Source organism: Ctenocephalides felis, unplaced genomic scaffold (assembly GCF_003426905.1).
Source record: "Ctenocephalides felis isolate EL2017-DRISC unplaced genomic scaffold, ASM342690v1 CF-g0.4_SCAFFOLD_03573, whole genome shotgun sequence".
NCBI lineage: Eukaryota > Metazoa > Arthropoda > Insecta > Siphonaptera > Pulicidae > Ctenocephalides > Ctenocephalides felis.
This window is the reverse complement of record NW_020539727.1, coordinates 16491482-16505344: the sequence shown is the minus strand read 5'-3', so window position 1 is coordinate 16505344 and position 13863 is coordinate 16491482. Positions and strand designations below refer to the sequence as shown.

At 29.9% G+C, this 13863-nt stretch overlaps 1 protein-coding gene across 3 annotated transcripts in view; it reads right to left on the bottom strand.

The window, feature by feature from the left end:
* Nucleotides 1-5405: 5405 nt before the first annotated feature.
* Nucleotides 5406-13863, bottom strand: part of LOC113389348 (putative inorganic phosphate cotransporter) — a 228131-nt gene continuing 219673 nt past the window's right edge. For all 3 annotated transcript variants that reach the window (XM_026626403.1, XM_026626402.1, XM_026626401.1), the window contains 5 exons: nt 12421-12647; nt 12056-12205; nt 11785-11917; nt 9592-9833; nt 5406-7493 (listed from right to left, as the gene is read on the bottom strand). In XM_026626403.1, the coding sequence (XP_026482188.1) occupies nt 7278-7493; nt 9592-9833; nt 11785-11917; nt 12056-12205; nt 12421-12647 (968 nt within the window). In that variant the 3' untranslated portion in view covers nt 5406-7277. The remainder of the gene's footprint in view (nt 7494-9591; nt 9834-11784; nt 11918-12055; nt 12206-12420; nt 12648-13863) is intronic.

Sequence of the window (13863 nt, the reverse complement as noted above, 5' to 3'; positions counted from 1 at the left end):
AATAAATAGTCAAATAGTTTAATAAATAGTCAATTTGTTTAAAATAAAATAGTCAAATTGTTTAAAATAAATAAAATAGTCAAATTGTTTAAAATAAATAAAATAGTCAATTTGTTTAAAATAAATAAGATAGTCAAATTGTTTAAATAAATAAAATAGTCAAATAGTTTAAAATAAATAAAATAGTCAAATAGTTTAAATAAATAGAATAGTCAAATAGTTTAAAATAAATAAAATAGTCAAATAGTTTAAAATAAATAAAATAGTCAAATAGTTTAAAATAAATAAATAGTCAAATTGTTTAAATAAATAAAATAGTCAAATTGTTTAAATAAATAAAATAGTCAAATTGTTTAAATAAATAAAATAGTCAAATTGTTTAAATAAATAAAATAGTCAAATTGTTTAAAATAAATAAAATAGTCAAATTGTTTAAAATAAATAAATAGCCAAATTGTTTAAAATAAAAATAGTCAGAACGTTTCTTCGAATTACATATTCAGGTAATTATTTGGGGCCTCACACGCTGTCCAAAAAGTCTGTAATAACGAGCATGTGTAAATCCAGCTCGAGCAACTTTGGCTCGTTAAGAGAAAAACAATTATGGCTAGAAAAATGGAACATCGAACCAGATGTTGATAAATCAACATCTTATCATTCATTAAGAAGTCACACAAGGCCTGCATAATATTTGAATAATAAAACATGTAATAATAAAAAAGGAATAAATAGATTTAAATAGATGAAGTACCTGAACTGACTCATAAGAAGATCGTCGAAACTTTTATTAGAAAGTAAGCATCTCGATGATAATTCCAATATCGACACATAGGATGGGGCTGTGCCAGCAAGAGCAATATTCTTATAATTCAGAGAGCCCAAAACAAAATACTGAGAATGATCTGCAGCACTCGGTTTATATAATCCACAAGGACCTAAAAATACACAAAGAAAGTCATTAATCTTCGAGAGCAATTGGATACATATGTCAATGGCTAAATGCAAACTAAAGTGTCTGAAGAGAAAATGGCTCAATGATCAAAAGCTTAATTCTTCGAAAGAAATTGGATGCCAATCTCAGTCAGTCGAAAAACTAAAGGCCCTGAAGAGAAAATGGCAGAGTGATCTATCATCCACAACATAATTCTGCAAGTTATTTATAATTGCTAAGTAATAATCGCAAAAAAATCGAAAATGGAAAGGTTTATATATATTTTTAGAGGTTTCTGAACATTTTGGCATACTTTAGAAAAAATGTATGTATGTGTGTGTGTGTGTGTCAAAAATGTTATTCTTTAAATAAAAATTGATACGGGAAATTCCAGCTATTTGCCTTAAGGCACGATGCCCTGCGCCCCACTAGTTTTATTTTGATTTTCATCATCTTTACTTGTAACTTATAGGTTATGTTGTAAAAATATAAACTATAAGTATATAGGTAACCGGTAAGTATATGTATAACTTATAAGTATAAAAAAAATCTGAATTGGAAATCGATGCATCAAAATTAAATTGCTACTAAATCACAAGCAAAAATCAGCACGCGCCCATAAATCTTCTTGGTAATAAAACTGTCAAAAATTTTGGGAAATCGACAATGGAACCTTCAAAATGGCGGAATATAATAAAAATGTACGCTAAATATCTATTACCCTAGACAATATAATAATATGATCTATTACCATACCTTTCAATTATAACTCGATCCACAGCTAGTTACTCCCAAGGGGGCTCCATTTATCTTGCATCAAGATTGCACAAACCGTATGCCACATTAAAAGCGACCAAACGCGAAATATTTCTTGCACAACTAACTAACTACATTATTTCTAAAGTACTCACTTCTTGAAGAGATTTTCTTCTTTTTTGGCCATGTGTTTCCAATGGAGTGCCGAAAGAAAAAGAACTAAGACGCCTTCAATAAGTTCTGACAGGACGCCATTGATGCATTTAAAGATATGCAACTTCAGAGTTGTCATTCGATGAACAGTAGCGCCACAAAGGGCGCCAAATTTGAATTTGAATTTTGACGAAATATAAATGAATATAACAAATTAGTATAAAATTTAATTTAAACTATTGCCATTAATTCACATTTGTGATATAGCAAGTATTATTTGTTGCAAATATAACAAGTATTATTTAATATTGCAAAAATTTTCCAAATATTTTATTTATATTAAACAAATGCTTTTAAAGTTGCAAAAGATATATTACTTATTTTTTTATTTATTCATAAGCAAGTAGTAATCAATAATAATAGATATTATCAAGAAAGCGATTGAAGTAAAACTTTATTGCTTCTGTACGAGATGACATTTAAGTAAAAATAAATATGTACATCATATAACAATTTTAAATAGTTTATTAGTAATATGGTTACTTATCTATGATGGTAAACACTAGTGATGCACATTTATTAGTGTCAACCATTATACACATTTATATAATGATGAATTATAAATTATATATTTATAATACCAATAAAAATATTTATGTTTGAAAATAATAATGTAATTAAAGTCATACTTCAAATATGACATGATCGGTTTGTCATAGTAATTAGCATTTAGGACTTCAACCTTTATTAAAGAAATGAAGTAATTGCTGATTAATAAATGAACTTATAACAATCTTGAATAATTTCATTAACACGACAATAGCATAGATGCATAGATGTCCATTATGAAGTTTATCTTTATATAATTGATTGCACAACTATTGTTGTGCACAACTCGATTTCTTATTTACAGTAATAAATCTGAAAATCAATTTATTCTTCATTATTTATAAAAATATAAATGTATATATTTCGTGAAAAGTGTATATTTTGTGGACGCAAATCACATAAAAAAGTTTTATACCTAAATTATTAAGCAAAAATCAATAAATTTTAACGTTCTAATATTTATTTGCCATACATGTATATAACGTTGTTATTACAATATAATCATTTTTTGATGAAAATCGCATTTTACTCGTCGAGACCTTCCAACGACACCCCACATGCCATATAAAAAAATTTTGAAGTAAAACTTCTTTAAGCTCGTTTACTATAAATGCATTAAAAAGTGTATTTAACATCAGAATCTTATTTGCTATTGATTAACTTGATTCGTATACATATAGGGAAGTTCATGTAACTTGCCTTAAGGCAAAATGTCACTTATGACTAGTTTAATTTATTTTTTTCAAAGTCGAACTTCTGGTCGATAGAAATTTAACAGCTAATGACATCAGAAGTCTGTACCTAATTATGGCGCATGAAATTGCTCATTTGTGGTTCGGAGATCTATTTACTATGAAGTGAAGGAGAATAAAAAGCTGTACTACTTTAATATTTTTTAATATCTATAAAAATGCAGAAAATAATTATGTTGAACAACTCCTAAAGAAATATTGTTTTCACAATTTCACTCATCCTGTAATTGTGTTTGAAGAACTTCATGTAATTAAAATTAACATTCATTGACTGCTTGTCTTTTTTTTACTTTTTCGCTGGCGATACAGTCTCATTCTTTGAACAGCTGTAATATCTGTCTTGCCTAAAAAATATTTTCCATTTTAATAACTTCAAAGATTTATAGAAACTACGAATAATATAGAAATAATTTCCAATCAATATACTTACGTTTAGTACTCGACACAAATGTTTAATTTATTTTATTATTTTCAAGGAACAGGATAAAATATTTTTCTGATTCAACTTCTAATAAAAATCACAACTTCTTATAAATTCTTTATTAGTCGACATTTTGTTTTTGCAGCCTGTGCAAAATCAAAACTGTTAAATTTTAACAATAATAATAATTATATGCAAAAGTGTGTGAAATCTACATATGTATAAAAAAACTAACAACATTTCAAAATTATCACAAAACAAAGTTGTAACAATTAAAGAGCTCGATAAAATATAATAAAAAATTGGTACCTCAGTCATATTGAATTTTTATAAATATTAGAAATTGGACTAAAACATAAAAATAACCTTTACAGCTCTTTGTTTTTATTAAAAAAAACATTATGATTCATATAAAACTATTTTAATTTCACTACGTGTGCATTTTTTTTTAAATTGATCCCTAAAGATTATATTAACTATTAAAACCTACAAATATATATATATATATATATATATATATATAACAAAAAGAATTAAAATTATGTACAAATTGTTGATGGCACAACTTTTTGCAGAAAGTTTTGTAAACTGATTAACAAAAAAGGAAACATTACCGATAAGTAGAAAATAATATAACTAACAGTTTGTAATATGCTATAAATCTTAAAACAACACTCTTGTAACAAAATATTATAGGGAGATATTGAAGTGAAACTTCTAAGGTAGATAGAAAAGAAGGCATTTGGTTGAAAATGATAAAAGTTGTTTTAAAACTTTTGAACTGTTCTAGAAACGTTGCAAATTGTCTGAATTTATTGTAAATTATCAATGTAACTATTGCAGTTTTATTTACGAAGTTTCACTTCTCCCGCACTATTCTTTTTTTCAAGTAAATTTAAAATTTTATTATTTTTTTTGAACAACGTGCAGTATTTTTGTATGGATATAAAATAATAAATCTACAATATGTACTATAACTATAATAATGGAACAATTCTGCCAGCATCATGAAAGATTCTTTTATCATAAGATTCTTCTTTACTTGATTTTATGTAAAAAAAATATGGCAAATAGATAAACATTTTCATGTTGCCATGACAACGCTCTGTTACGGCAGAATTGCTCCATAAGTTGCAATAATAATATTCTTCAATAATCTTTCTCCATTGGTAGAAAAATATTTTATTTACAGTTATAGCACAGTCTTGTGAATCTATTTCCGAATTCTACATTTTAATAATAAATATAAAAACAACTGACCGACCATCCGCATACTAGAAGAAACATTCCAATCTCATACCTCATTCCATTTGATCAAAATCAAAAATAAAATTACAGACGACTAATTTATTCCTGAGTTCCTTAAAAAAAATCCATTCACACACGAAAACTATATTTAAACTATTCCACAAGTCGGAAAATACTATCATCAAGAACAATAATTTAAATTAAAATATTTTAGATTTATAATATACTTTTGTAATAGAAACAAAAAAGTATGTGCTTTGGTGGAAAATAATATTTGATAAAAGATTGCAAAAAGACTGACAGATTTGTAATACAGATTTTGGACATTTAGACATTTAGACTTTCATTATTTTAAATATATTTTGAACCATAAGTTTTGTGCTTGGGGGGCGTCCATTAATCACGTAATCGATTTTTTTCAGAATTTTTAGACCCCTCGCTTCCCCTTGGTTATATTCAAAATTACCCCTACCCCCCCAAAAAAATCGTGAGATTTTCCATTTTTTTTAAAATGTTGAAGGATTTTTTTAAATTTTAGGTAAAATATAAAGCCTCACGTGATTAATAGACGCCCCCTTAGTAATTATTAAACTAAAGTGTTAAAACATTTGCAATCTTTATTACAAATCTCAGTTTAATTTTGTCAACTAATTTTGAACCTATGGTAAAGAAAAAGTATCCTATATTAGCCCATTGTACCAAGTATAGTAAATTTAATTAGTAACACAAGCTGACGTGCCACAAATGATAAATAATTTTTAAAATCACTATATAAATGAGTCATTCTTTTGACATTTTAGAATTGTCTTATTTTTTGACATATATTTACTCTCAAAAAGTTCAGTAAAAGTTTTTCATTCGCGCTTCCATTTCTATGATTATTCACATTGATTTATGAGCTGATTCCAATTTAAAAAATTAAGAGGAATTTAGACAAAAATGTTTTAAATATCCTTTCAAAGAAACAATTTGTAAATGTCGATTCCACAAGAGAAAAAGATACAAAAAGCTTCTATTATATTAAAATAAATCTTCAACCAAGAACTTTCCACCAATTTTTATGGAAAATCAATTTGCATGAAATGGGAACAATATAGGACTCGATCTATTTTCAGGTCTATTTTTTTTAAGTGGATAATATTGTGACATCACATCCATATGCTCATTTGTATGAGGCAGTTGAATTGTGAAATAAAGACCAAAATCAAAAGTATACAATTAGAAAGCAAGAAGATAAATTGTAGAACTATTTGGTAAAATAGTTTCACAAAAGTAAATTCCACAGAAAAATTGAGTAATATAATAAAACCTTTAAGTTTTCTTTTAAGGAACCACATACATTGCCATTTTTTAAAAATAAAATAAGAATAAAAAACTTTTACTGCATATTAATCCTAAGGGGGCGTCCATTGGTCACGTGATAAATTTTTTAAGGATTTCTGGAACCCCCTCTCCCCTTGGTAATATTCAAAATTACCCCTCCTCTCCCAGCAAAAATCATGTGGATTTTTAGTTACAAAAAAAATTGCAATTTTTTTATTTTTTTTTAAATGTTTAGATTTAAAAAAAATCCAGTTAAAAATAAATACACATGATATCTTACTGTATCCCCACTTCCCTCCCCAGAAACCTCACATGGTTAACAGACGCCCCCTAAATTAGAAATATGTAATGTCTCCTCTTTGTATCATCAATTAGGGGGCGTCCATTAATCACGTGATCAATTTTTTAAGAATTTCTGGACCTTCTATCCCCCCTGGGTAATATTTAAAATTACCACCCGCCTCCCCCCACCAAACATCACGAGAATAAATCGTAAAATTTTAAATTTTTTTTGAATAGTTTGGATTGAAAAAAAAATCAGGTAAAGAATTAATACACGTGATATCTTACTATAATCCCCTCATGCCCTTAAAAACCTCATGTGATTAACAGACGCCCCCTAAATTAAAAAAAATGTAAATTCTTCTCTTTGTATCATCAATTAGGAGACTTCTATTAATCACGACTTTCTCTTCCCCCTGGGTAATATTCTTAATTACCCCTCCTCCCCCCAGCAAGCATCAGGTGTATTTTTAGTTACGAAAAAATTCGTAAAATTAAAAAAAAAAATTTGAAAATGTTTTGATTTTAAACAAAATCAGATAAAAAATAAATCCACGTGATATCTTACTATACCCTTTCCCCTTCTCCTACAAACCTCACGTGATTAATGAACGCCCCCTAAATGTAAATTCTACTCTTTATATCATCAATTACATATATAATCTTGTCTTTTACCCAGGGCTAATATAGGTAACGTCACTACCTACATAAAAACATAAAAAAATCCATTATCGTTTACTACTATTTCTGGAAGACTCGTCAATATGTTTCGTCCAAACACACACCTACATATACCCATCGATCAATGATTCGATTCGACTGTTGTGATACCATTAGACCTAACACCGTTGGCATTTCCATTACTCCTGGCCTCTCGTTCCTGTCTGAGTTCCTCGTCTTTGCTGGGGTCGTCCCAAGGTTGTCTGACCCCGGAACTGAAGACTACGTAGAAGGCACAGCAGGCAATATAGACTCCTGCTGCTGCGAAGAAGACGACACGCCAAGACGCCTGCGTCGGCTGGATTGGTAATTGACATATTAAAATTATGTACAAATTGTTGATGGCACAACTTTTTGCAGAAAGTTTTGTAAACTGATTAACAAAAAAAGGAAACGTTACCGATAAGTAGAAAATAATATAACTAACAGTTTGTAATAGGGAATGCAATACCGGTATACCGGTATACCGAATTACCGGTAAACCGCCAGATTTTTCGGCGGTATATTTACCGGTATTTACCCCAAAAATAACGGTGTTTTCGGTATTTTTATATTATAAGCGCTGTTTGATACATAATACACTAAAGATTAAATTTCTCGGAACAAATTTATCTTTAAATATCATAATCGCATAAACAGCTATATCTTCAAGTGCAAAGAAATGTCAAATATTATCTCAACTCGTCATTAAACTGAATATTTATTGCTTTACTAAGGGCTTCAAATCGTGCTATAATAAGTAGAATTGGACTGATAGATAATGATGTTTGTTTAATTTTATGTAAAAATGCAACGGTTTTTACCCCTGAGTAATCTTTATTTTTTCTAACTTTATACATAATAATTATGATAATTACTAAATATTTTTGCTTCTTATTACAATTATAAAATACTAGCAAACCCGACGAACTCCGTTTCGCCACCAGATGGTTTCGTGAGAAAGATGAAGAAATTTTTTGTTTGTTTTATATTTGAAACGGAAAAATTTGATTTTATTGCACAACAGTAATGAATTTATTTCGATTACAAAAATGAAGTGTTTTTTAGTTGAACTTCTCTAAGTAAATGAAAGTGAATCCGCCAATTATCCATTTCATTGAAGTGCTCTTTGGTAAACCACATTTTTTGTTTTTTGGTCTGACGTTAACACAAACAAAGCGGATAGTTTTCCAACTCGTGAACAGGCAACGCATAACTGCCCATGTGAAAAACAATGATTTTCTAAATAATCTATTTGAAATTTATCCGGCAAACACTAAGCGATTGGCCTTGCGACATGTTATTGCGAACGCAAGGCGAACTGGATATTGCAATCGTTTGAAGTCAAACGGAAGACCAGTCGGAATCATTGGTATGTCACCAAATCGCCAGCAATTTTTGATTGAATGGTGAAATTCAGGGCGTGTACATCATTATTCTTTGTGGCAAAAATTGCTCGTTGACTTAACCAAGCATAAATCTAATAATTCTCACTAATGTCATTACTCAATTTTTTAATTACGGTGCGTGAAGTTCCAGCAGCTTGCATTAGGTCACGATGCCATGCACCGCTAATTTTCTTAGCTATAAACCTTGCGGAGCCCGAGACCTTTCCAACGAATGCAAAATTGTCGAAATCGGTTCGTGCGTTCTGGAGTTATTTCGTCAGGAAGGAAAACTCGACTTATTTTTATATATATAGACGATAATTATGATAATTACTAAATATTTTTGCTTCTTATTACAATTATAAAATATTATTTTTCGAAAACGTTTTGAAGATTGAAAATACTATAGAAGCATCACATTTTTTTAAAACAATAGTCAACAATTATAGAAACTTGTTATTTATCCCGACAAAGTATCCGATCTTAAATTAGTGTAGAAAAATTATTTTTTTTAAATATTGAAGATTATGCTAATTTAACACATCGGATACGGAAATACAGTTTATTATAATAATATAAAATGGTCTTTTAAAAGTTGTTGGTCTTTCTTACTCATAAGTTTGTTTTTGGTGATAAGTACTCAATATACTTGATAGTGATAATGAATTAATTAAATTGGATATAATTTTGTTAAATTATTATTTAAACAAATAAACTTATTGTTTTATTTTATTGTTTAGTTGAATATAGTTGTAGTTGTATATACATTTTTTTATATTTGTACTAGTAACTTTGAATTTTGTTTACGTTTGTTTAAGATAATAAAAATACCGGTAATTTACCGGTATTCCGGTTTTAAAATGAAAAATTACCGAAATACCGGTATTGAAATTTTCCATCGGTATTGCATTCCCTAGTTTGTAATATGCTATAAATCTTAAAACAACACTCTTGTAACAAAATATTGTTTGGGAGATATTGAAGTGAAACGAAAAGTGAAAGATAAGAGTTGTGTCTGTTTTCTATTACCTTATCCTCTACGACGTATCCTGCAACCAGTGGAGCAAGGAGTCCTGCCAAGTTAGCCGTACAGTTAGTGAAAGACATGAGAATGCCAGCGAATCTTGGTGAGATGTCTAAATGGTTTACTTTGAAGCCTGAATAAATGGCACCGTTGAGACCGACACCAATTGTCAAAAGGGCGACTGTTAGGGGTCTGTCGCAACCGGTGTAGGAGGCAATCATTAGGCAAATTGCAGGACCGAATTGACCTAGGAAAAAAAATTATATATAGAATATTGATGAACGAACATTTTTATTCACCACAAATAAGATACGAAAAAATGATATTTGGATAAAAGATGCATTATAAAACTAATGGGGCGCATGTCATCGTGTCATCGTATGGCAAATTGTTGGAACTTCCCGTACCAGCGTACCAAAAAAATTTTTTTTTAAAGATTAACATTTCTGAAAAAAAAAATTCTGAAAAAAAATTACTGAAAAAATTAGATTTTTGAGAAACTACAAATTTTTGACAAAAATTTACTATTTTTGGAAAAAAGACTTTTTGAACAAAAATGTTTTTTTATTTTGAAATATTTGGGTATTTCTGAACTTTTTTCAAAGCAATCGTACTGCTTAACTGCATAAAGTCGAAATATCGAAGCGCGTAAGCGCCGCGTCGCCGTCTAACGAATAAACATTGGTACGGAACCCATAGAAATGTAAACAAAATTTATACTTATTGATAAAATCTCTATAAAATATCTGATAATTTGATGTGCATATGTATAATGATCATTTTTGACCGCAAAATGGCATTTATTTTACTTTTTTCACTAGATCTCCGAAACCGCTAAACCTGCCTCTATGAAAATTTGATCAATTCTTCATTTTGTCAATATAAGTAAAATGTTTTTTAAATTAATCGAATGATCCGTTCTCTCAAAAACTGCATAACCGTTTTTACACCCTTTGCACTTCATACCTCCGAAACGGCAAAATTGCCTTTTGCAAACACGTCTCGCGATCGAGTACGAACCGAATGTTTTTTGAATCATATAAATCGGTTATTCCATACTGTCGAAAATGTCGGGAACATTTATTTGAATCATATAAAAAATAAAAATCTTGATACGGAACCCAGAAAAATTTACACAAAATGTGTACACATAATTAAAATCTCTATAAAATATCTGATAATGTGATGTACATATGTGCAATAAACATTTTTGACCGCCAAATGACCTTTTGTTAACTTATTTTTATTGAGAGCTTTTTACCGCTGGACCTGCCTTCCCAAACATTTAATCAGTTCTTCATCTTGTCAATACAAGTAAAATGTTTTTTGAACTGTTAAAATCGGACGCTCCGTTCTCTTAAAAACTGTTTTACCGTTCTTGGCAATTTTTCCCCGTATCTTCGGAACGGCTAGACCTGCCTTCGCCAAAAACTAATCAGCACGTCTCCTTGTCAATATGAATCGAATGTTTTTTGAATTATTCAAATCGGTTGATCGGTGTTCTCGAAATCGTCGACGAAAATTTGTATCCGCACACACTCACACATACATACACACACACACACATCCATTTTTCTAAGGTATGACAAATTTTTCAGAAACCTCTGAAACGTGAAGATTTATAAAAAAAATCATTTTCAATTAGGCTGTAACTTGTTAAAATTGCTTAAAATAAAATTATAAAAGAAAACACAAAAGTCCTCCACGTTCCGGTGCCAGTGGCACAAGATTCATTGTTAAAAAAAATGAATTTTTTGCGATTTTCAGCTAAATGGTCAGTTTTATCGCAAAATTACCTGAGACAGACTTGTAGTGCATAAAATTATCTATAAAAAATGCATCAATATTTTTTTTCCCTCGGAGCCACCGTTTTAAAGACATATCACTTTCAAAAATACGTTTAAACGCCACCTACGAGGTAGTGTACTTAGCGCGTTTTTTACGTGGTTTTCCATTAGGGTCTGTTGTAATTTTGTTTGTTTCGTAACTATTGCAAAATAATATTTATAAAAATAAATTCTTCTGTTCTTTGGCCTCGACAATGAATGCACGCCGGGGAATAAAAGAGTCCAATTTTTTGCAACCACATTTGGCTGAAAATCGCAAAATATTCATTTTTTTACCTTTGACCGGGCTATTAATATTGAATCCTAGATATTGAGAGTTGAGGAGTTGTTGTTGTATAATTATATAATTACCTATTCCGTTGATGATTTTTCTTAGTGAGGTATGTGTAAGTCTTTCCGAAGTAAGCAGCCAGTCAGCAATCACAGATATAAACATGGAGAACAGCCACATGGCCAAGTAGGGGAGGGCAGATAGGATACCGTTCTGAAATAAAATAAAATATACACTTTAATATAATATACTTTGCAATTTTGGTGTCCAACGATCTAGGAAACACAAAATTAGCAAATCGCATTTCCTGCTAAAAATATGAATTTTTGGGAACTATCATGAATCACTTACATCTTTGATGGAGAATCTCAGCACTTGTTTCATATAAGTCGGCAATTCTGTCATGAGAGTCTCGTAACCATAGTTTTGACCCATATGGGCAAACATGATAGCCCAGAACGGCAAAGACAGCAAGATTTTCTTGAATGGTATTGGTGGTGTCTGAAAAAAAATAAACATGCTAATCAAGTTCACATAATAATAATTTGATGTACATATGTCCAATGAACATTTTTGACCGCCAAATGACATTTTTTTAACTTATTTTTATTGAGAGTCCATAACCGCTGACCTGCCTTCCCAAAATTTTTATCAGTTCTTCACTTTGTCAATACAAGTAGAATGCTATTTGAATTATATTTCATATTTTTACTCACAGAAGTGCCTGCAGTTCCCCACAACGAGCTAACAATATATTTCTTTTCGCGCTGGTCAATGGTAGGATGTACTTCAGGATCTTCATGAACCCATAACAAGAAAGCTGCAGACCAGATTGCTCCTACCAGGCCGAAGACGTAGAAGATGGAAGGCCAGCCTCCATCGAAACCATACTCTGACAAAAGACCTGACAAGGGCATCGATACTACTGTACCGAATTGAGCACCTGGAATAAAAACAACAGTTGAAAACGTTGAAAGAAATCTCTTATTTTGCAAAAATAAAATCAATTAAACTTTATCAACGTATGCCGAAAGTTTTTGAAGTAAAACTTCTTTAGGCGCGTCTAGGCTGTAAATCCGTACAAATGCAACGGAAATTGCGTTACGCCCGAACTGTACGTCATTCGCTCTAGATAAGACCATTCGTCGTGTATGTGGATAGAGATCTGTCGTTGTATGCGTACCGGCATAAACGTTGTATGGTACCGATATCAACAAGGAAATCGGCATAAATAAATAAACATTTTAAAGTTACTTCGTAGTACAAATCTTGATTTAATGAAAAATGCCTGAATCAGAATATTTTACTCTGTTCCTTGAATATAATAAAACAAATTAAACATTTGTGACGTGTACTAAAAATAAGTTTATTGATTAGTAATTATTTCTATATTATTCGTAGTTTCTATAAATCTTTGAAGTTATTAAAATGTAAAATATTTCTTAGGCAAGACAGATATTACAGCTGTTCAAAGAATGAGATTATATCGCCAGCGAAAAAGTAAACTAGTATTAAGGCAAATTTCTAGAACTTCCCGTACCTTGATGAAATATTCGAATGTTTTCAAATAGAATATTATAAACACTGTAACTTATACATATTTACAAAATCTGAATAAACAAAACTTAATCAATCGAATTCAAAACTAGTGGTGTATGGCATCGTGCCTTAAGGTAAATTGCTGGAACTTCCCGTACTGTAACAAAATGATCGAGAAATATTAAATGTTATCAAATAGATTATTATAAATATTGCAACATTGTCTAATATTTATAAGAATTATATAAACTGAATTGCAAAGTTGAAATTATTTGTTTAAAGTATATTAGACCTTAAGTCAGAATTACAATTAAAATCTGAATTAGTGTCGATATACAAAAAAGAAAATTAAAAAAAAAATTGAAATAGAATGTTTTTTCCAGAAGCAATTATTTTGTTAAAACAAGCAGAAAGTTCTTTGAATCATTCAAATCGGACGCTTGGTTCTCACAAAAACTGCTATTTTTTGCACATTCAGCTCGGTATCTCCGAAACGACTAGACCTGCCGTTGCCAATAACTAATCACCACTTTTCCCCGACATTGGCTTTCTTATGATATATAATAGTATATACATGTTTAAACAAATTATTAACAAAATTTATCGAAATTTGAAAAAAT